Here is a 22,548-nt window from a genome sequence, read left to right as displayed (position 1 = left end):
TCTCTCTCTCTCAATCTGTCTCTCATGAATAAATAAATTTTTTAAAATCTTTTAAAAAATTAAAAATAACTGGCTTGTTTTATTGTGTAGTATATAATCCATTGTCAAGAATGTCACCCTGTGCTTAGGAAGGTGTGTTCTGTGGTTGTTGGGCAGGGTGCCCTGCAGATCTATTAGGCCAGCATATTGGTAGGAGCTGCTTTGAAGTCTTTGTCTGCTCAGAGATTATGTGTATTGACTGTTTTATTTGTTTGGGGTTTTTTTTTTCCTGTAGGGTAAAGGGAAGGTCATGCTTTCCTAGCTTGTGTGAGTGTGAGTGTATGAGTGTGTGTGTGTGTGTGCTGCATATTTTAAAATCTTTTACTGAAGACTAGAGATTTTACATCAGATATTGGTCCAACTCTGAATTCTGATCCCTCCCAGGAGGGGCAGCTGCTACTGCTGTTTCTTTGTGTGCTCATTTTGTTGGCCTGGATTAATTCTATGGAGTCTATTTCCCTTGCATTGTCTGGCAGCTGATCTTTCTATTCAGAGTTTGGGGTTTTTTTTTTTAATTCTTTTCCAGTCTGACTTCTTAGAGGTCACCCCTAGGTCAGTAGATGATTAGTCAGAGGTTGGGATGAAGCACCTTGAAGGCTTCCATCCTTTGCTGATGCATCAGTGGGTGGTTTCAGGAATGCATTCAAAGTTCAGGCAATTTACAAATACCCTCCACTCACCTTTTAAGTTCTATGTTCACAACACCTCACATTCAGCCAGGAAGGAATAGCTGGCAGGTGTTCTCTGTGGTTTCTTTTTTAGGTGCTTACAGTCTTGGGTATAACCTCAGCCTTCCAGACCACCAGGAATAAGTAGGATCTTATCAAGACCCCCTCTGGCTGCCTCCTACCCACATAGCTGTTGTTAAATTTCAGGCTGGTCTACCTGTCTGGTGCTTGCCACAACCAGTATGGAGGCCTTAGGCTAACTGTGACATTGGCCTTCCCAGGTAGTTTGCCATTGAAGTTGCTGTTGGGTTTGACATCACCCCTTGGCATGTAATATTCTGCACTTTTCTCTAATAAAGTCCAGCCCCTTCATCTGCAGAGCTTCAGTCCTCACAGCCTGCCTTGCCCTGGTAAGGACCTGGGAGTAGGGGACCAGCCCCTCTAAATGGGAGTCCATGGCATTTTAGCCATTTTAGCCATGGACTCCCATTGGTCTTACCGAGATTTGGTAGACTTTCTTTTTTTTGTTTGTTTGTGTGTTTTTGTGTTTGTTTGTTTGTTTTTGGTAGACTTTCTTAAATAAATGCTTCTCAATTTGTGTCTAACTTAACACATCCAAAATCGAATTCAAGTCCAAATCCAAATTCCCAATTCCTGCCACCTCCCACTGTAGATGGGAGCTCCCTCCTTATAGCCTTTTGGGTCAAAAACCTTGGAGATATTCTTTACGCCTGTTTTCCTCTCTCATCTCATGACATCCAATTGCAAATTCTGTCTTCCGCCTTCTTTTGAAGATGCCCAGAATCCATCTGCCTCTTGGCACCACCATAAAGCCCACTCGGATGCCAGCCACCACCATCTTTTGATTAGAATATTGTGGTATCCTCCCTCCTGGTCTCTCTGCTTCTGCTCCTGCTTCCCCCTCCTCTCCTCTCTCCTCTAGGCAACCAGGGGAGCCTTCCAAATGTAAGTCACATCATGTTATTCCTGTGTTCAAATCCCCTCCATGGGCTCCCCCTCTCACTCAGAGTGAAAGTCCTCCCAGGCACCCTTTCTGGCTTCTCCTATCATTCTCTTACTTACCCACTCCTCCAGAGGCAGAAGGAGTGTATCAGTCAGGATCTACCATGCAGTAACCTGTACGGGGAGATTCTTTAATATAAAGAATTATTGTGGGGCGCCCGGGGGGCAGAGTCAGTTAAGCAACTAACTCTTGATTTCTGCTCAGGTCATGATATCAGGGTGATGAGGTCAAGCCCTGCCACAGACTGCACTGGGCATGGAGCCTGCTCAAGATTCTTTCTCTCCCTCTGCCCCTCCCCAACCTTTCTTTTTCTAAATAAATAAATAAATAAATAAATAAATAAATAAATAAATAAAATATTAACTATAATGAGGATGGCAGTAATCGGGCATTAGCTAATAAGAAATAAAGAGCACTCCAAAGAATTTAGAAATTTTATATTTAATGGGCCGAAAGAGCCCCGGGAAGAGCCCACAGTTGACCCCCAACAAGGTGGAGGTCACGCTGGCTGGAGAAGACATGCTAAGCCTCAAACCGGCGGAGAAGTCGCTGTGTGCCTCACGACTGGAAGTTGCTGGAAGTCTGCCAGACACAAGGGAAAGCCGGTCAAGGTTTCTCCCCGGGGGCGCTCCTACAAAACTGCCGGGAGCCTGTGGGCCACGGCGTGCACCGCGGGAGCCCGGGCTGACAAAGCCATCTTCCGTGCAGAAGCTGCTGCTGCCGAGACACCCCGCCCCCACGCCCCGCCGGGCTGCGGGAGCTGCCCCCTCCTCCCGGGCAGGCAGCGCACCCCGCAGAAGCCGGCCGAGAGCACGCGGGAGGCGGCAGAGCAGCCCTCGCATCCTGCAGTGTCTCTCCGGCGCCCCCTACCGACGAGCCGTAACATCGCGCCGCTGACCGGAAGGCAGGATTCGGAGCTGAGATGCGACACATTGATGATGACTCGCGCCGAGACCTTCTTGACGTTTTCTCAAAAAGAAAGAGCGCTCCCACCTCGGTGCCTTTGCAATTCTCATACCCCTACCTGGAATCCTTTGTGTCCATCCCCAACCACACCTGCCAGGCCTGCTCCCTCCCCACAGGCTTCTGCACAGACCGCCTCTGGCCGCCCTAACTAAATAGCGCCGCGCTCACAGCGCTTCCCATCCCCCTTCCTGATGTTCTCCCCTCCGTAGCACTGGCTACCGCTTGACATAATTCATTTACATGCATATTATTTACTGTCCATCTCCCCCATTCTAGAATAAAGTTCATCAAGTACAGGAATTCCATTTTGCTCATCCTTATATCCAGCAGAGTTGAACAGAAGAGTGCCTAGTACACAGTAGGCGTGCAATAAATACTTATGCAATGAATGAATGAACGAATGAATGATAATAAATTAGATACAGAAAGAGAAGGGGAACGCCAGCCAGAGTCTTGTCACCGAGACACTACCGCGGTCAGCATAATAGTAAGTTTCTTTGAGATTTTCCCCAAGGAAAATTCCATTTTCATTTTTATAGGAGCTTAACGTACATACAGAAATATATTCATATCAAAAGTGTGCAGCCATGGAATGAGCACTGGGTGTTATATGCAATTGAGGAATCACTGAACTCTACCTCTGAAGCTAATAATACATTATATGTTAATTAATTGAATTTAAATAAAATTAAAATTTTTTTAAGTGTGCAGCTTGCTGAATTTTCACAAACCGAATCCACTCAGGTAACCGGCACCCAGAGAAAGAAATAGAATATTACCAGGGCAGCCCCGGTGGCTCCGTGGTTTAGCGCTGCCTTCAGCCCAGGGCATGATCCTGGAGACCTGGGATTGAATCCCACCTCTAGCTCCCTGCATGGAGCCTGCTTCTCCCTCTGCCTGTGTCTCTGCCTCTCTCTCTCTCTCTCTCTCTCTCTCTCTGTGCCTTTCATGAATAAATAAATAAAATCTTTAAAAAAAAAAGAATATTACCAGCACCCTAGAAGTTCCCTTTGGGCCCCATCCCAGGGTAACCTAATCCTAAATTGTAGAAGCAAAGATTAATATTTGTGCTTTATATGAATGGAATTACACATATCTGTCACTTGACATTTTATACAGAAGATTCATCTATATTGTTGTGAGTTATTCTATTGTAGATCTTTCATATTCTTTGATGTGTAATATTCCACTGCGTGAGTATACTACAATTTATCTTTCTTATCTTTCAAACAATATACTACAATTTACCCATTTTCCTATTGATGGATATTTAGGTAGTTTCCAGTTTGGGCTATTACCAAGAGAGCTGCTATATACATTCTCATATATGTCTTTTTGTGAACAGATGCCAGTATTTCTGTTGGGTATACATCTAGGAGTGGAAATGCTGTATCATAGAACATGCATATGTTCAGCTTCACCAGCCAACCTCCCCATCCCACACCCCAGGGATATTCTCTTTCATTCATGTCAACTAACTTTCCCTGACATAACATGTGTGAAGAGCCCAGCCCTACACAAGGCCCTCAATATGAGGCATTCTGGAAATGAGTATGTTCTTTCTTTGACTCCATGCAAAGCACTGTAGCTGGTCCACTGGGATGAAACAGACAAGTAAGCCATATCATCAGTAAGAGTAGCCAAATCCTGTCACTATATAGATCTTACTCCTGAAAAAAAAAAAAAGTCTAAGGTTATATTCAAAAGAAAAAACTCACTCTTTACAAGTTAGGATTGAAAGACTCAACAACAGTAATGATGGCAAATATTTCCTACTTCCTTTGTGCTAACCTTACTATGTATATAACGTCATCCCATCTTCAATGAGGACTGTTCTATCACCCTGTAATACAAAGCCCAACTTTATTTTTTTATGTTTGACTGTGACAGTTGCAAGCCCCTGAGAAAGCCTGTGGGCTCCCTCCCCTGGCACCTGCAGTCCCTCTCAAGGGCCCCTCACCACAACCCCACCCCCTAAGCACAACAAAATGAGCCAGTCACCTCTCTCTGCTCTCTCAAGCCATTTTCAGACCTGCTCAGGAGCCTGTCTGCTCTGCCCCAAAAGCCACTCTGTGTCAATAATAAATCTCTTTATAGCCCTTTGATGTATATGTATGGTCATCAGTCCCAGCTATCCAACCAAATTTGGGGAGGGAGTCAATCCCTCCAACAGGACAACACCCGCATTTTATAGATGAAGAAAACAGAGCCTAGAAAAGTTACTTACCATCCATTCAGTCAACAACGTGTGCTGAATGCACAGAGCCATGGGAAAACAAGGTGGACAGATTTCCTGCCCTCCTTAGAGTGGGAGAAGTCAGTCAGAAAAAAAAAAACCACACAAATTGCTTTTGACTATATGAAAACATCACTACCCTCTCTTACAACTAAGTATTTACTAATTAAAACAAGGAGTTTTTTTTAACTTACCAAATTGAACAATATCTGACAACGTAACAATACACGGAGTTACCAAGGATAAGAAATAGGCACCTGCCTACATTGTTATAAACAGTGCAAGATCATACAGTTGGAGGCTATTTATTTGGTGTATCTATCAACATTTCAAATGTCTCCCTCCTCTTCCTTAGTAATTCCACTTTTAGGAACTTATGCCCATATACAGAAGGATGGCGTCACAGCCAAAGAAGGGCAGCGCTTGACATTTCCATCTCCCCTTAAATAAAGTGTATTTTATTTCCATATGGGTCTTTGTAGAAAGAACAATACAGCAAATGAAGAATTAAAATCCAACCCACAATCCCAGCACCTACGCCAGGCGGGTCATACACCAGAGGCTCCCTTTCTCCTGACGGAGCCATGCTGCCTCCTGGTGGATTTTCTTGAGTACGTTCATTATTCACCATTTTTAATTTTTAAAATGTACTAAGTTTTTTAAACCAGGTAACATACTCACGTAGTCCATAGTTTGAAAGTACTAAATGGTATACAGTGGGAATTTCCTTCCGTTCCTCTGCCCCTCGAACTAGGTTCTTTTCCCTACAGGCAACCAAATTGGCCAATCCCTGTACACAGCCCTCCAGGGGTAGTGCACCCATATACCTGCGTCCAGCAAATGAGAGCTTCTTTTCTACTGCCTGCCTTTGAATCATGAATCTCTCTCCTAAAAACTTATAAAATTCAAAGAAGTATTCATTATTGCCTAGTTGCAGTCATGAAAAATCAGAGATATGAATTCCCAAAATGAGAAGAATGACCAGGTCTCACACATCCACCTGCAATCATTAAGACTTATGTGGACAGCCCGGGTGGCTCAGCGGTTTAGCGCCACCTTCAGCCCAGGGCCTGATCCTGGGGACCCGGGATTGATTCCCATATCGGGCTCCCTGTGTGGAGCCTGCTTCTCCCTCTGCCTGTGTCTCTGCCTCTGTGTGTGTGTGTGTGTCTCTCATGAATAAAAAAAAAAAAAAAAAAGACTTATGTGATAATGTGGGGAAATGTCTATCACAAAAGTTCCTTTAAAAACAATACACAAAAGAGGAAAGTGATAAGAATAAAAACAAATGCTCCCCTACTCAGAAATAAAAATAACACAACAATGACATATCATTTTCAGCTGCCAAACTAGGAAAGTGTATTTCCTTTTAATGACTGTTATCAATTCTGAGGAGCATGTTGTAAAAAGTATAGCCATGTGTTTTGGAACAGGGTAAATCAATGTAAGTTTTAATGAAGTTAATGAAAACATTGGAAATCTTTGACTCAGAAATTCCTTTTTAATGACCTAAATATAGAATGATCTTTATGCAAAAATAGGATCATTACATTATTTGTTAGTGAAAAAGCTAAATGTCCAACTACAGAGACCTGGTTAATAGTGGTAGGTACAATATTCACTTAACGAAACACTAAAGTCATTATAATGTTTGCAAAGATTTGGTGTTTGTTTTTGATGTTAAAAGAAATAGAAAGTTGAGGATATAGAAAGATCACAAAACCCAACAAGTAGGCAAATGTTCAACATTGAATGGCCAGTGTGTTGGGAATCTGAGTATTTTTTCTTTAGTCATTCTCTAATGAGCATTTATAATAATATAATATTTTTGAAAGAAACAAGCAGAATACATAAACTGTGGAAGAGTATGCATGTGTGTCTGACCAAGCAGAATTTGTATTTAAACCCACAGCAAACCCGATATCTTATTCAATCCTCACAGCTTCAGACCAATTGACCTACTGAACTAATGTCACAGAGGCTTAATATGAAAACCGGTGAAGAGCCTAGAGGGAAGTCAAAATGCGCAATTCTCCACCCAAACCTCTTTCACCACCAGGGACATAGGAATTATCTTCAAGAGAAAATAGTTGGAATGCCCAGATGTCTGACTGCAGACTTTTCCTTTTGTTCTTTCTCCTTGTTTAGTCACTGGTTCCCAAATGCAAGTGTGCCTAGGATTTTTCTACATAGGGCTGCATATAGAGAACCATGTAGACCACACTTCAAGAGTCTCTATTTAGAGACTTTATTTACATGGATTTTCAAGAATGGTTTTGAGCAGCCGGTATTTTTACTTTGCTAATCACTAGGCAATGCGTGACTCTACATTTTTCCTTTGTTGAAGAAAATGTTCATTATTTGTGTGATAAAATAAGAGTTCATGCCTTTCAGCTCAGGCTAAGAGTACAAAACCCTTTGGGTCACCCAGGCACCTGGGAGGCTACCTGCTTAGCAGTTTGTTGTTGCTCAGGGCATAGGTTCCTGTGACATAGTCTGAGCCAGCCATTGATTCTTCTGCCAAAAGCTGCTGCCAAATTCACCTCCCTGACATCCTTACTCCTCCACCTTTTCCTCTGCTGAGATGTCCCTCCCATGACTAAAAGCCTTAGTAAACTCTTTACACGAAGAAACTATCTTTCCCTTTTCTTAATTCAGGTGAAATTCACTTAACATATAACTAACCACTTTACTTTTTTTTAATTTTTTTAAATTTATTTATGATAGTCACACACACACAGAGAGAGAGAGAGAGAGAGGCAGAGACACAAGCTGAGGGAGAAGCAGGCTCCATGCACCGGGAGCCCAACGTGGGATTCGATCCCGGGTCTCCAGGATCACGCCCTGGGCCAAAGGCAGGCGCCAAACTGCTGCGCCACCCAGGGATCCCTAACTAACCACTTTAATTTGACTATTAGAACTCAACTGTATTTAGTTGGATTCACCATGTTACACAATAACCAGCCAGCTATCTCTAGTTGTAAAACTTTTTCATCACCACATATCCACTAAGTAATCCATCTCCATTCCCCTTGGCCCCATCCACATGCCCCAGTAACTTCTAATCTGCTGTCCCTATGATCTTATCTATTCTGGACACTTCAAATAAAAGGAATCCTATAATGTGACCCTTTGTATCTGGCCTCTTTCACTTAGCACAATGTTTTCAAGGTTCATCCAAATGGCAGCATTTATCAATACTTCATTTCTTTTATGGCTGAATAATATTTTATTGAATGTACTATCCCTCAGTTTATCCATTCATCTACTGGTGGACAGCTGAGTTATTCCCACTGAGTGGCTATTATGATTAATGTACTATAAACATTCACATATAAGTTTCTGTGTAGACATAGATTTTCATTTCTCTTCGAGTATATACTTAGGAGTGGAATTGGAATGCCTGGCTGGCTCAGTGGTTGAGCGTCTGCCTTAGGCTCAGGGCGTGTGATCCCAGGGTCTTAGGATCAAGTCCCACATCGGGCTCCCTGCATGGAGCTTGCCTCTCCCTCTGCCTGTGTCTCTGCCTCTCTCATGAATAAATAAAATCTAAAAAAAAAAAAAAAAAAAAAAAAAGGACTTAGGAGTGGAATTGCTGGATCATATGGTATTTCTATGTTTAACTTTTTGATGAACCGCCAAATGGTTTTCCATTCTGGCTGCACCATTTTATATTCTTGCCAGCAGCGTACAAGGGGTCCTATTTCCCCACATCTTCGCCAGCAGTTGTTATCCCCCACTCTGTGCCCTTTTTTCCATGAAAGCCATCCTAGTGGGTATGAAATGGTATCTCGTTCTGGTTTTAATTTGCATCTCTTTAGTAATCAGTGATGCTGACCATATTTTTAATGTGCTTGTTATCTATTTGTAGATCTTGTTTGAAGAAATGTCTGTTCCATTCCTTTGCTTTTAAATTGAGCTTTTTGCTATTGAGTTATAAAAGTTCCTTATATAGTCTGGATATTAAATCCAAATCAGATATAGGATTTGCAAATATTTTCTCCCATTTTGTAGGTTGCTTTCGCACATTCTTGATATCTTGATGCACAAATTGTTTTGTTTTGTTTTGCCTGCATTTTTGGTGTCAAATATAAGAATCCATCACCAGACCTCAGGTCAGGATTCACCTGTTTGCTTCTGGTAGGTTTATAGTTTTAGCTCTTATATTTATATGATTGATCCATTCTGAGTTAATGAGTGACATACAGAGTAAGGCAGAGGTCCAGCTTCAGTCTCCTGCGTTAGTTATCCAATGGTCCCAGCACTGTTTGCTGAACTTATTTCAATAAAAAGGTTTTAGCACTTCCCAAAAAATCAGTTAGCTGTATAAACAAGGCTTTATCTCCAGATTCTCAATTCTATTCCGTTGGTCTGTATGTCTATACCACACTGCCTACTGAAACTACTTGTACTAGGTTTTGAAATCAGGAAGTGTGAAACATCCAACTTTGAACGTTTTACAAGATTGGTTTTGCTAATTGGGCCTCTAATGGCTTCTTAGGAATTTGAAGATCCACTCGTTTCTGGAAAAAAGAAAAAAGCCATTGGGGATCCTGGGTGGCTCGGCGGTTTAGCGCCTGCCTTAGGCCCAGGGCATGATCCTGGAGTCCTGGGATCGAGTCCCACGTTAGGCTCCCTGCATGGAACCTGCTTCTCCTTCTGCCTGTATCTCTGCTATTCTCTGTGTCTCTCATGAATAAATAAATATTAAAAGAAAAAGATAGCCATTGGAATTTTGACAGAGATTACACTCAATCTATAAATGCTTTGGAGAGTATTGCCATTTTAACAATATTGTCTTCAATCCCATAAATAGGAGTGGTCTTTCATTTAGATTTTCTCTCAAGATGTTTAGTTTCAGTGTACAAATCTTTCACCTTGGTTAAATAGATTTCTAAGTATTTTCTTTGAAATGCTACCATAATGGAAGGATTTAAATCTCCTTTCCAGATTGTTGCTGGTGTATAGCTACACAATTGATTTCTGTGTGAACTTGGGCCCTCCGACTCTGTGGAATTGGTCAGCTCTAGTTTTCTAACGGTTTCTTTGGGATACTTCTCTATATAGGATATTTGTCAAGGTTTACTTCTTTTCTAACTTCTGTATCTCTAATTTTGTATACTTACCTAAATTGCTCGGCTACAACTTCCAGTACAAGGGTGAATGGCAGTGGTTAAAGGGACACCCGTAACTCATTCCTTTAGTTTTCATTTTTATGTTGGCTGTGAATTTCCAAATAAACCCATTTACAAAGTTCCTTTCTATTCCTAATGTGCCGTTTTTACCATGATAAAGGGTGTCAGAATTTTGTCAAATGTTTTCTCTGCATCTATGAAAATGATCATGTGGCTTTTTTCTTTAATGTGTATTTCATTACATTGAACCAACCTTACATTCCTGAAGAAATTCCTACCACCTCAGTAGTACATCACTTTTTTTCCCCTTTGCATTTTGTAGGTCTTCCCCCAGACTTTAGAATACTGTCCTTTTCTATTTCTGTACCCTTGAAGCTTGATGTGCTACTCAGTAACTATCTTGTTAAACACAGACTTTAAGTGGAAGAAATCATGGATATCTCCAACTCAAAAGTTGTTAGGTTAAAAGAAAAAGAAAAAAGTTAGGTTAGGTTATATGCATGTGTGTGATGCTAGGAGAAAGTTCTACCAAAATTGTTCCCCTCTCAATAGGATTGTTTACCATTTTTAGTATCAGCCTCCTACTTTATCATGTGAAAATGAATATAATCTCAAGTACTGCACAAAAGGCTATCAAAAGGAGTGTCTAAAGGAGTGTCTTCCAAAGATTTGCTAACTCCACCATCACCAACAGCATGAGTATTTACTTCAACAAACTAATCTTTGCCAGTTTGGTACGTGGGAATGTCTCATCCAATTTTGTTAATTCTCAGTATGAGGCTGTGCATCTCTGTGAATGTGTATTAAAATATTTTATAAGGGAAGCAGCTAAGATTAGTGCTAACTTTTCCAGGGCAACCTTTCTTGACTCTATTAAGGACCTCATTTTCTAAAATTAAACAGACACGCCGAATACAATATTCTTAAGAGTTTATTATAAACTAGTTTCACAGGCTACAAGGAAGTAAAAGGACTATGTACAGCCTGACGGGAAACAGGCAGGGAGCTGAGGAGGGCCAAGATGAGTCTAGGGCCTTGGTGGGCGCATTCCCGGGGGAGGGGGCCCTGAAAGGGAAACCAGACAATCCTGTGAGACTCCAAGAACAACGGCATAACAAACAAACACGTCTGTGGCAATCGGGCCCACGCCTCTGTGGAGCTACTTCCATAACTCTGTGGTCAAGGGTCAAAGGAGGCCTGAAGTAAGAGTAAGAAGTTTAGTCAGTGCCTGATCAGCAACTCAAATCCCCAGCCCCAACCACCACCCCAGCCTCCCACACCCTGCAGGTACCAAGGGATCAGAGGGACATAACATACACACTAACTAGGGACTTCTCGGATATGTATGGATTTCTTATGCTTATAAAACCCACCAACAAAAAGCCTGAACTAGAGACAGGGGTCACCCACTGTGGCTGTGGGTTATCTTAAAGGCCACTATAGCTTGGGGCAAAGAACACCAATCTGGGAGGCAGGATGCTAAGCTCTCAGGGCCCATTATCTTATCTATAAAATGAGAGGGCTAATCTATCTCAACATTTCTCAAACTGGAGTTAAACAGAAACAGAACCAAAGGCCTAAGACAATCCCAGGGCCTTTGCTGGGGACTCTCAGAATGTATTTCACAGTGCCCCCAGAACACTGCCTTCTACACTGAGAAGAGCCCTGGGTACAGGACCACTCTAATTGCTCTAAGAGGGAGGGAACGCTGATTTTAAGAAATGCCTTTTCCCTCTTTCCTTTGTGGACAAAGTTGCACTCTTCACTTCCCTTGGCTTAAGGCCTAGAAGCACAGAGGGTACAGCAAAATCTAACCTTCCCTCCATTTCCCATCCCAACATGCTCTAAAGAAGTCGAGTCACTGCTGTTCGTACTTACCTCGCATGCCCGGGGGAGGGGGCCGCATCCCCGGCGGGGGCATGCCCATTGGAGTTCCTCGACCAGGAGGGATCCCCATTGGGGGGCCCATGGGAGGCCTCATGCCAGGTGGTGGGCCCATCATGCCTACAAGAGAAAAGGCCCAAGAATACAGCTCAAGTATCTGCCTCAAAAAGGTAGCAGGCAACATAACAAAGCTGTCCACTAAGTTCTGAGACAGATGGACCTTCCACCCTCCCAGTCTCTCCTAAGAAACTGGGTCTTGAGCCAAAGAGGTGGGGCTCCCTATGGCTCTTGTCTGGCTAGTTCCATGGTCAGTCACGCTGGATCTCAGAGTAATCCTGCTTAATTACCCAAACTCATCATCAGTTTCAGTCAATGTTATGTCTCATCATGAATCCAGCTCAGGTTATCTCCCATCAGGTAGCTGTGGTCTCCTTAAAGGGCTCCTCACCTGGAGGCGGTGCCCCCCGGCCCATAGGTGGGGGAGGACCCCCACGGCCGGGCGGGTACTGGGTCGGGGCCCCTGCAATGCTGGCAGTGGCAGCAGCGGCAGCAGCAGCCACAGTGCCTCTTCCCTGCGGGGTCATCACCTAAGAGGACACAGAAGCAGAGTCAGGCAGAACAGGGCAGTACAACACAGCATCCCACTCTCCCTTAACTCAGTTAAGACCCAGCAGACATGCCATCCCCTAAGCTACAACCCGAGGTACCAGGCTATCTAAAACCATCTGCCAGAGAAGACCAAGCCTAAATGCTCATTCCCATCTACCAGGCCTGAGTTACGGAGGCCCAGTCCAAATCATAGACAGCACCAGCACTGTTGGTGTAACTACTAACAGGCTGTAAGAGAGCATAGCTCATGTTGTCATGGCAATATTCTGCCCCAAAATGGGCAGCAAAAATACCTTTTATGCATCTCTTTACTTCAATAGCATCAAAATAATGTACAATGTTAAGTTTTCCTTCTCATCTGATTCTAGGACTACATATAAAGCACAATGAAATACTGACATCCTGATGGTCGGAGGTTGGTTCTTCTGGACTCTTCCCAAACTGTGGGCCCTCTCTCTCTATCCTTCATTTTAATCACAAGAAGCTGGTGCCTTCCCCCAACTCCTTACCTGCTGGGATGGCCCACCAACCCCTCGGACTGGCCCTGCAAGTCCTGCAGGAGCCTGGGGCATTGGAACACCAGCTGGAATTCCTCTACCAGCAGCCCTGCCAATCCCTGGGCCCCCGGCAGCTCCAGCAAGTGGCACTCGGGCAATGCCAGTCTAAGAAATAAAGAAATATGGTAAAATGCTGGGGACCTAGAGAATCAGAAGTACACTTTGGAATATCATTGCCAAAGGAGCCCCTAAGATATATGAGGCATCGAAACACCTTAAAAACACTACCCCACCACCCCTATGTGTTAATTCCTCTTCCACCCAAGATTATGTGCCTAGCTGTCACCTCTACCATAGGCTAGAAGAACTTAAGAGGAAGTCTAGAGATAACACACCACAACTCAACCTATAATATTCCTATGAAAATTAAATCAACAAAGGGCCAGGACTCCATTTAAAAGGCAGACAAGAGCACTTGACCTGGCATCAGAGAAATGAGGTCCAATCCTAGCTGATTCTCACCTGGTGGTGAAATTGGGCATGTAATCTCATAGTCTGGGACTACCTCCTCACTGGTCTTCTTTAGTATTAATTAGTACAATGGACTTGGGTTATCATATGACCAGTTGTGGTCACGAAGACTTACAGTGACCTATATAACAGAAGCAATTTCTACTGGAAACCAATCCAAGAGTTATGAATATAGACATACACTTTAACCAAAAAATATGGTAAATCCCTTGCATTTGTAATTGGAAAGGCTTCAATGTATGAGTCTCAATGTATGAGAAAAGAAGGAAATGATTGGGGTAAGTACTCTGTTCCTCACTTGAGAGTATTTTTAACATGACTTTTAAAAACCATACAGTTAACTGGAAAACTGTTTACAGTGTTTAGTGAAAGAGCAAAACAAAGTATTACATATACATATTACACATTAAATTTAAAAAAATACATATGTGGACAAAAGTAAAATTAAGGACAATTATTCCTTTGATGATGTCTTAAAATGAAAATGGGGAAAACCTGGTTAGACGCTCTAAAGTCTCTTTTTTTTTTTAATTTTTATTTATTTATGATAGAGAGAGAGAGAGAGAGAGAGAGAGAGAGAGAGGGCAGAGGGAGAAGCAGGCTCCATGCACCGGGAGCCCGACGTGGGATTCGATCCTGGGTCTCCAGGATCGCGCCCTGGGCCAAAGGCAGGCGCCAAACTGCTGCGCCACCCAGGGATCCCAAGTCTGTTCTATTTCTAAATGGAGCCTGGTGTTTATGGAACCAAGACCGCCTGGGATCAAATGCCAGCTTCACCATTTATTAGCTGTGACACTCAGGCATGTTACTAAACCTGTTTTTCTATTAAGTGGGAATAATTTATCTCAAAAAACTGCTTGTAAGGAGAAACTAAAATATGGAACTGCTTGATATACAGCAGATGCTTAATAAATGTTAACTATTATTCTCTAACTGTACAAAATATATACATTCTGTTATTTGGAGTTAGGACTTTTTCTTTTTTAATTGAGAGAACGCTCATGAGTAAGTGAGGGAAGGGGAGGAGAGAGAGAGACTCTTCAAGCAGACACCCCGCCAAGCATGGAGCCTAATGTAGGATGGGATCCCAGAACCCAGAAATCATGACCTGAGTCAAAATCAAGAGCTGGCAGCTCGATCAACTGAGCCACCCAAGCACCCCACAATCCAGCATTTTAAATTAATGTTCATGAGTCCTTTGGTTTCTTCATTCCCTCTTAACTGAGCTCTCCCAGTTCTTTTCTAAAGATTTATTCATTTGAGAGTGGATGTGCAAGTAAGAGCATGTGGTTCGGGGTGGCAGAGGGAAAGAATCTCAAGCAGACTCCCCACTGAGCGTGCAGCCTGATGTGGGGCTCAGTCTCACAACCCTCAGTTCACAACCTGAGCTGAAATCAAGAGTAGGATGCTTGACCAACTGAGCCTCCCAGGTGCCCCCTGGAGTTAGAGGACTGTTCAAGGTCCAGGTAGAATGCCATCACATTAAGAACTGACCAGATGGCCTTAGGTGCCTTTTCTCCTCACTGTGTACAGCATCTGAGGGAAAGGAGGAGAGCTTTAAAGTTAGAACCCTCCAATTCTGGTTCCCCATTTCTACTTCCTACTTGTGGGGTAACCTCTTTGAGACTGCATTATATGTAAAAGCAGGAGAAAAACCAGAGGATGCCTGTGAGTAATGCAGTGAAATAAATGCAGAGAATCTAACACAGAGTCTGGCTCACAGTAGGGCTTCCCCACCTTAAAGTGGCCCTCGAGGCAGACTTACATCTTTGGGAGGAGGTCCCTCTACCGTCATTGAGACCAGGTTCTCCCCTCGAAGCAGCACCAGACCAAGGACTCGCTTCTCTTCTCTTTCTGCTTGTTTTGAGTTCTTTGGCCTGAGAATGGGTTTAGGAAAACAAATAAAAAAGCAAGCATTAGGAAAAGGGTAAAGCTCCATTCACCTGTCTAGGGGCCTCCAAGATCTGTTTTACACTGTTATCTCCCAACAAATGGTACAAAAACTTTCTCTAAGACAGTCTTCACAGGCTGAACTCACCACCCCTTTAAGTGGCTGTCTCCTACGGCAAGGGGATGCACTGACCAAGAGACAGGATACGAGTTAAAGCCCAGCCCTGGCTCAAATGTTAGTCCATAACTATCAGGAAGGCCTTTCCGCAGTCCAACCTTCTTTGACATTACCCTACTCCCTCCCTCCAGCTTAAGGCCTTGTCAGTGTGAGGAGGCAGCCGGAACAACTCAAGTCCACTGAACCCCACTCAGCCCTTTGCACACAACACCCTTCCACTACCAAGTCAGCCCCACAGAATGAGTCACTACAGCCCTCATCTCACCTCAGAAATAGAAACAATAAAAGAATTAACTATATAGAAATTACACCTCTGTCCTCAAAGCACAAAAACAGACATTCCCAATGTAACTACCAGAGCAGGAGAACAAATTATATAGGTGACCCTTGAACAACATGGGTTTGAACTGTGTGGGGCCACTTGTATGTGAATTTTTTTTTGATACAGTACTGCAAATATATTTTCCTTATGATTTTAATAACTTTTCTCTATCTTACTTTATTGTAAGAAAACAGTATATAATACATATAACATACAAAATATACGTTAATCTGTTTAGGTCATTGGCAAGGCCTCTGGACAACAGGAGGCTATTAGTAGTTCAGTTTGGGGCAGGGAATCAAAAGTTATACGTGGATTTTCAACTGTATGGGGTCAGTGCCCCAACCCCTGGGTTGTTCAAGTGTCAACTGTAAATGTAAACTGAGAAATAAACTGTAGCAAGATAGGGGAAGTAAAGAAAAAGCCAAAACTAATATCCTAAAAATAAAGCAAAGACAAAATGCTCTGATCTTTAAAAACTTATAGGTTTCCTTTAATATTTTTTATATTAAATTAACAGCAGTTTTCTGTGGGTGAACATTTCTTCCTTTTTCCTTATCTAAATTTTCTTTTTAAATAAAAGCATGTATTTTTCTTCCATAAAAATCAAAACACCATATAAAACAAAAAAACTACAAAAAAAACCCCACCATTCTGGGTATTTAAATCTTCATACACTTTTATGTATTTTTAAAATATGTTTTCCAATAAACATTTTTTAATTATCAGAATAGTTTCATTAAAACAACAACAGGAGGGAACCATTTAGAATAGTTCTACGCTGACCTGCTGGCCCTTCTCTAATGTGTACCTGGCACTCAGCCATCCCTACCACACTGTCTCTTGTACTTCTTGACCTCTTGCCACAAAAAGAAAACAAGAGCCCTAAAGGGAATCAAAAGGAATTCATAGCTACCAACAACATAACATGGACCACTGCACGTGGCCAAAGAGAGCTGAATGATGACAGAAGTCACATAACCTCTTTGGGCCTCAGGATGCCTTGAATGTAATATGCACAAAAAGCTAGCCCACATTTTTTCATAGGCCAGAAGCTTAAAATCTGTGAGTCTTAAGACAAGGGAATTATCCAATTACATATAGAAGAGTAGAAAATATCTCTAATTGTGTCTATAAATGCCAACAAAAATCACTGGCCCCAAACCCACACGGGAAGCTGAGCACTTACCCTGAAGAGGGTCAGAGGCTTCTTAAAGCAGTTTCAGACCAGGCTGCATTGGGAGAGCCCTTTAGGCTACAGCTTTACAAATAGGCAATGAGGCCAGAAAATCAAGCTCTCCCCCCTTACACACCTGTGGGGAGAACATGAGAGCCCTTTACCCCAGTACCCAGGGGCACACAAAGTCAGAGAAACAAAAAGCCTAGCAGCCCTCCTTACAACTTTTATTCAGCTACGACTAGAGAGCAAGGCTTGCCGGGCTAATAACGAAGGAGATTTCTTAAGAGTCCAGCGTCCCCATTTAAATCTGCCCTCTAACACAGGAGAGCAAACCAAGGAACCAGCTGGCTACATCACTACCTGTTGCTTGGCCCACCCACCCAGTCCATTTCCCTCACAATTTAAATCCCACCCCCATGCAGCCCACTTCTCACTTGATTTTCCTGAACTCATCACAGTCACAGAGAATCAAATTCATATGCTTGTCAAAAGCCTTGAAGGTGCCAATGAAGATCCGGCCGTCTTGTAGGATGCACCTCATCCTATAGTCGATGTGCTGCAGCATCTTGCTGCTCTTGCCCACAGTCTGCAAGGAGAAATCAGCAGGATCAGAGTCAAGCTCTTTTGAACCTATATATCCCTGGTCCTTCCTAAAAACCAGCTCTGGCCTACTTTTCCACATGGCTATCTCTCTCAACAACTTCTCAGCTCTGTCTTCCTTTCCCGGGGAATTCTCCCACACCCAGTGTTCAGCCCAGACCTCTGCCCACAACTCTCTTACTCTCCCTTAAAATCAGTCTTTTTCATATCACAATTGCCTGTGTGTCTGCTGTGTCAGTTTCAGGGGTGAGGAGTAAGGTATCTCCAAACTAATCCAATCCCCCCATACCAGATTAGCCATCTGCCACTATGCAGGTTACAGGTGTGTGACTCCAGTGCTGTGGAACACCCACAGCCCAGTTAAAGGACCGAGTAAAACAGCTGGAATGATTGGCACTAAGGATCCAATCAGCAAGAATCTATTATCAGAAAGGAGCTGATGAGCTTGGAGGCAAGGCAAATGGAATCCCTAAACGAAAAATGTTTATGTGCCTCCAAAACTGTCTTTGGGAGGGAAACTTTCTGGTGGCCAGGGTGCTCATCAGTTTGAACACATAATGGTCTTTAAACTTCTTTATCAATCCAACAACCTTTTCTGGTTTGTAGCCTGGCTTCCAAGGTAGCTTTGGTAAAAGACAGACTAAATAGAACTCACAACGCAAATTGCCAGGTGCCTTTGGCAGTTATACCTCTCTAGAAATAACCTGGCATTTGATTTGTGTATCAGCCTTCCAAGTGTCGTCTTCTTGCCAGTTACTGTGCTTGCTGTTCATCTCTGTAAGCTTGGACAAGAACAGGTTTTTCAACCCACCAATGTGTGGATCAGAGCCTTGCCTAGAGACACAAGTTATGTGGCTCACTCTCCCTCAAATGACTGTTAACCAGCTACAAGCTGGTTAACTTGAGTCCAGTGTCCCCATTTAAATCTGCCCTCTAGATTCTAGCCACACAGATCTGAAGCCTTATGGCAACATTTACTGGTCTGTCCACCTTATAATAGGTAAGTCTTCCTGGTCGTTCACTGCGTACCAGGCACTGTGACAAGCACTAAATATCTTTTATTTTTTTAAACATTTTATTTATTTATTCATGAGAGACACAGAAAGGCAGAGACACAGGCAGAGGGAGAAGCAGGCTCCATGCAAGGAGCCTGATGTGGGACTAAATCCCGGGTCTCCAGGATCACACCTTGGGCCCAAGGCAGATGTTTAACTACTGAGCCACCCAGCAGTCTCTAAATATCTCATTTAATTCTAAAAACCAGGCTAATTATTATTCCTATTTTACAGATGCAGCCACTGAGGTCAGGAGAGGTTAAGTAGCTTGCCCCGTCTCACAGCCAGGAAGCTGGTCTGGAACCTAGACAGACTGAATCCAGTGCCTACTCTTCCAAACCAATCCTACAAACAATCCCCGGCTTTCGGTTCACCCAACACGCAACAGCCACAGAACAGAGCGCTCTTTCTAAACACAACTGCGTCCACGTCATTTCGCTGGCTACATCCTTCCACGGCATCCCTCATCACCAACGGGATCAGGCAGCATAGAAAGCCTTTAGTAGCCAGGTTCCTGCCAATTCCTCCCATCTCTTCTTCCATCCCTTCCCCCTCGACCCCTCCAGGAACCCTCAACAGTGCGGCCCTTCACGCCCTGCTCTTGGAGCCCTCCCAATCTACAATACTCCCTTCCATCGAGGCTGGGGAGACTCCTGTAACAACCTGTTAGGACTCTGCTCAGGAACCATCTACTCCAGGAAAACGTTCTTATCCCGCCCCCCCCCCCCGCCCCGTTACTTTTACGCAGCGCTTAATTACCACTCTGGATCATATTACCTGCGTCCGCAACTAGAAAGCGAAAGGAGTGGAGTAGCCCCAGTGCCTGAGAAGCCAGACACGCTCACACAGACCTGCCCCACAAAGGAGTTGAACCCTTCCTCCATCTTCGGTTTCCCTCCCATTCCCTCCTCCCATCTGCTAGACCCAAGCACGCTCTCTAGTTTCGGCCAGAAGTCCTCCCCGCTTTCCGCAAGTCCCCCTCAGACCCTCACCCCGTTTCACGAGTCCTCCTGAGGCTCTTATGTCTGCTCCGAAACCCCAAACGCGCATTTATTGCGCAAAAGTTTACTTCGTGCCTGCAGGATCCCAAGCACCGTGGCTACAGCGGCGTGGACAGCCGCGGGCCCATCCTCGCCACCACCTAGCGGCCCCGGCCTCCGTCCCTCGGCCCCAGCCCTCCCTTCCCCCAACCCGTCCAAAGGCCACGGTCCGAGTCTCCCCCGCCCAGACGCGGCGGCTGCGGCCCCGGCCTTCGCCGCCATGAGCCGCCAACCCACGACCTCCTCCCGACCGGCCGCGGTGCCCACTCCACGACAGACTCGGAAGTTCCCGCGCAGCCGGCCTGCCCGTCCTCACCATGGTGGCGGTTCTGATGGCTCCGATTCCCGCCGGATTGCCCTCAGCAGAGGCCTAGACGCCCGCTACTACACCGCTTCCCGCCGCCGCTACCGGAAGTGCGGCCGCGGATAAAATGGGGTCGGGTAAAAACTACTTCCGGCCCGGCGTCGGCTCTTGAGTTCCGGCCAAAACGCCGACCTGGGAGCCTAGACGCCCGCGGGAGTTTGGGGCGGGGCTAACGTCAAACAACATTTCCGGGGATGTTAGGTCACCTCCCTAGCTTCAATCGGTTCCGGAGCTGCCCGCACGCCCCTCCCCATTACCTCTGGGTCTCCAGGTCCCACCGCTCTTCCCTGGCCTGTCCTTTTCTGTGAACTTGCTGGACGAGCTCCTGCCTTAGCACCTTTGCAATGCTAGTCGTCCAGGTACCTGCACGACTCCTGCCCGAACATCCTTCAGGACTTCAGCTCAAGTAACATTTTCCCACTGAGGACTTCCCTGGCCATCCTTATTTAAACTGCAGCCTTCCCGCCCTTACCTGCTTTATCTTCCTCCTTAATGGTGATCCCTAATATACCGTGTTTCTGTTGTTATTCCTCCCCATTAGGATGGAAGTTCTGAGGGTATAGATTTTCCTTTGTGTATTTTTCGTTACCGCAATGCCTAGCTCTAAACATATTTCCATGAACAAATGAGTCAATCAACCAATCCCATCCAGTCCTATGACTTGTGAATACTACCTAAATGCTCAGGAATTTCAGATTTATTCCTCTAACCCTGGGTGCTTTATTTAACTAGTGGCCAAAATCTCCAGCCACCTGCTTGACCTGGAGGTCTAATATACTAAATATAACATGGTGAGGGACGCCTGGGTGGCTGACTGGTTGAGCATCTGCCTTTGGCTTAGGTCATGATCCTGGGATCCTGGGATCGAGTCCCGCATCACGATCCCCGCAGGGAACCTGCTTTTCCCTCTGCCTATGTCTCTGCCCCTTCCTCTCTCTCTCTCTCTCTCTCTCTCATGAATAAATAAAATCTTCTTTTTTTCTTTTTTTAAGATTTGCATGGGCCAGAGCTGGTCTACAGTCATCAGGCAAGCCAAAGATGGGAGCAGGGTCACCGAGGGACTTGGATGTGCATGGGGAGCCAGGGTGACATTGACACAAAGCATATACTGCATAGTGTCTGCACCTGAAGGGCTGCAGCAAACAGATATATCATGCATATTGGGAGAAAATAAAAACAGCATAGCATGGTATTATATTCCATTTCCACTGGGGAAAAGATTATGCTAGGAATCCCATTGCTGACAAACTAGGGCAGGTGTACAGCTAGGTTGTCTTCGAGGGATGATGGGGGGTGTCACTAGCAAGGTTGGACTCCAGGGATGAAGGGCTGAGGGGGCATGGTATCAGGGCTGTGTTTAGGGGTCTTTAGACCTATGAATTGACACAGGGAATAGCTAAGAAGCCTAAAGCAGTAATTTGGGGGCTAGAGAACAGTTGGGGGACAGTTAAAGGACCTGACCCTGGAATCTGGAAGACTGCAGTGGGAGTGTGGTTAAAGGGTCCCTGGATCCAGAGGACATGAACAGACCACTGAGGAACAGCAGTACTTCCAGAGGGTAGAGAAAGATTCAACAGAGACCTGAAGAGACAGGAAGGAAGGGAGGGAGGGACGCAGGGAGGGAGGGAGGGAGGGAGGACCCACCCTGGGAAAAGAGCTTTCCCAGAAGTCAAAGGGAGCTCGGTAGGAGAGGTGATAGCCCTCCAGTGCCCAGAGACTTGGGAAGGCCCTCCCTTCAGTTGGCATGTCTCCAGAACCTAGGTCATCCCGCCCATGCAGAGACTCAGATTCCCCTATAAACCTATTAGATTGATTTGGGACTTCTTGTTTCTCAAGGGTTGGATTCACATGGGAAATCCAGGCTGGGATTTGAATTCCTTTCCAGACAGGGGAGAGACTGAGGTACATAGCCTGAGCTGATCAAAGAGGATTTTACTGGAACAAAAGGCCAAGAGAAATGGGAAAGACTTTATGTATGAAAATTAAACAACTAGACCATTCCTAGATTACTTAAGTAAAGCCTTCTATGTTTTTACTCCATCTTATTACATAAAGGGGAAAGCCCATGTCTCCATTGGCCACACTCTCCACACAAGGAAGGCTTATTCCCCAAATGTGTCCAGTCATATATGCCGAGGGCTGCCCCCCCCCCCCAACGACCCCCTCCTCCAGCCCTTGCACCACTTCCCACCTAAGTGCATCTTTCTTGGGCAGTGAGGCTTGACTTAGGGCTACTGAGTGGCCCACATTCTGCACAAATGGGAAAACCCATCTTCCCTCTCCTCAAGACTTCTGAAAGCCCCTCAGAGGTGAATGAGGTAGTGGTCTAC

At 44.6% G+C, this 22,548-nt stretch overlaps 1 protein-coding gene and 1 long non-coding RNA gene across 4 annotated transcripts; one reads left to right on the top strand and one right to left on the bottom strand.

Moving 5' to 3' along the window:
• Positions 1-10,981: 10,981 nt before the first annotated feature.
• SNRPB (small nuclear ribonucleoprotein polypeptides B and B1) lies at positions 10,982-20,323 on the bottom strand. Its single transcript, XM_025469519.3, has 7 exons — positions 20,171-20,323; positions 17,594-17,745; positions 15,355-15,466; positions 13,071-13,223; positions 12,401-12,539; positions 11,947-12,072; positions 10,982-11,265 (listed from the first exon to the last, which is right to left on the bottom strand). The coding sequence occupies exons 1-7, from the start codon at positions 20,171-20,173 to the stop codon at positions 11,255-11,257; spliced, it is 696 nt and encodes a 231-aa protein (XP_025325304.1). The 5' UTR covers positions 20,174-20,323; the 3' UTR covers positions 10,982-11,254.
• A 30-nt stretch (positions 20,324-20,353) lies between these two features.
• LOC112673695 (uncharacterized) lies at positions 20,354-22,212 on the top strand. Of its 3 annotated transcripts, none has more exons than XR_003144978.3 (3): positions 20,354-20,624; positions 21,211-21,407; positions 22,055-22,209. It is a non-coding gene; the product is annotated as an uncharacterized LOC112673695 (long non-coding RNA). The 3 variants fall into 3 exon arrangements; XR_003144979.3 differs by having other exon boundaries at positions 20,356-20,577; positions 22,104-22,212; XR_003144977.3 differs by having other exon boundaries at positions 20,359-20,577.
• The last annotated feature ends 336 nt before the right edge of the window (positions 22,213-22,548 follow it).

The sequence above is a fragment of the Canis lupus genome, chromosome 24 (genome assembly GCF_003254725.2).
Source record: "Canis lupus dingo isolate Sandy chromosome 24, ASM325472v2, whole genome shotgun sequence".
NCBI classification, from domain to species: Eukaryota; Metazoa; Chordata; class Mammalia; order Carnivora; family Canidae; genus Canis; species Canis lupus.
This window is presented reverse-complemented; position numbering and strand designations above follow the sequence as displayed.

Bases quoted from the DNA above. Each gene is read 5' to 3' on its own strand.
- SNRPB (XM_025469519.3), bottom strand. The intron at 15,467-17,593 runs GTGAGAAGTGGG...ACCCATTCTCAG, and splicing joins GATGAGTTCAGGAAAATCAA to GCCAAAGAACTCAAAACAAG. The intron at 13,224-15,354 runs GTAAGTCTGCCT...TTTATTTCTTAG, and splicing joins AGGGACCTCCTCCCAAAGAT to ACTGGCATTGCCCGAGTGCC.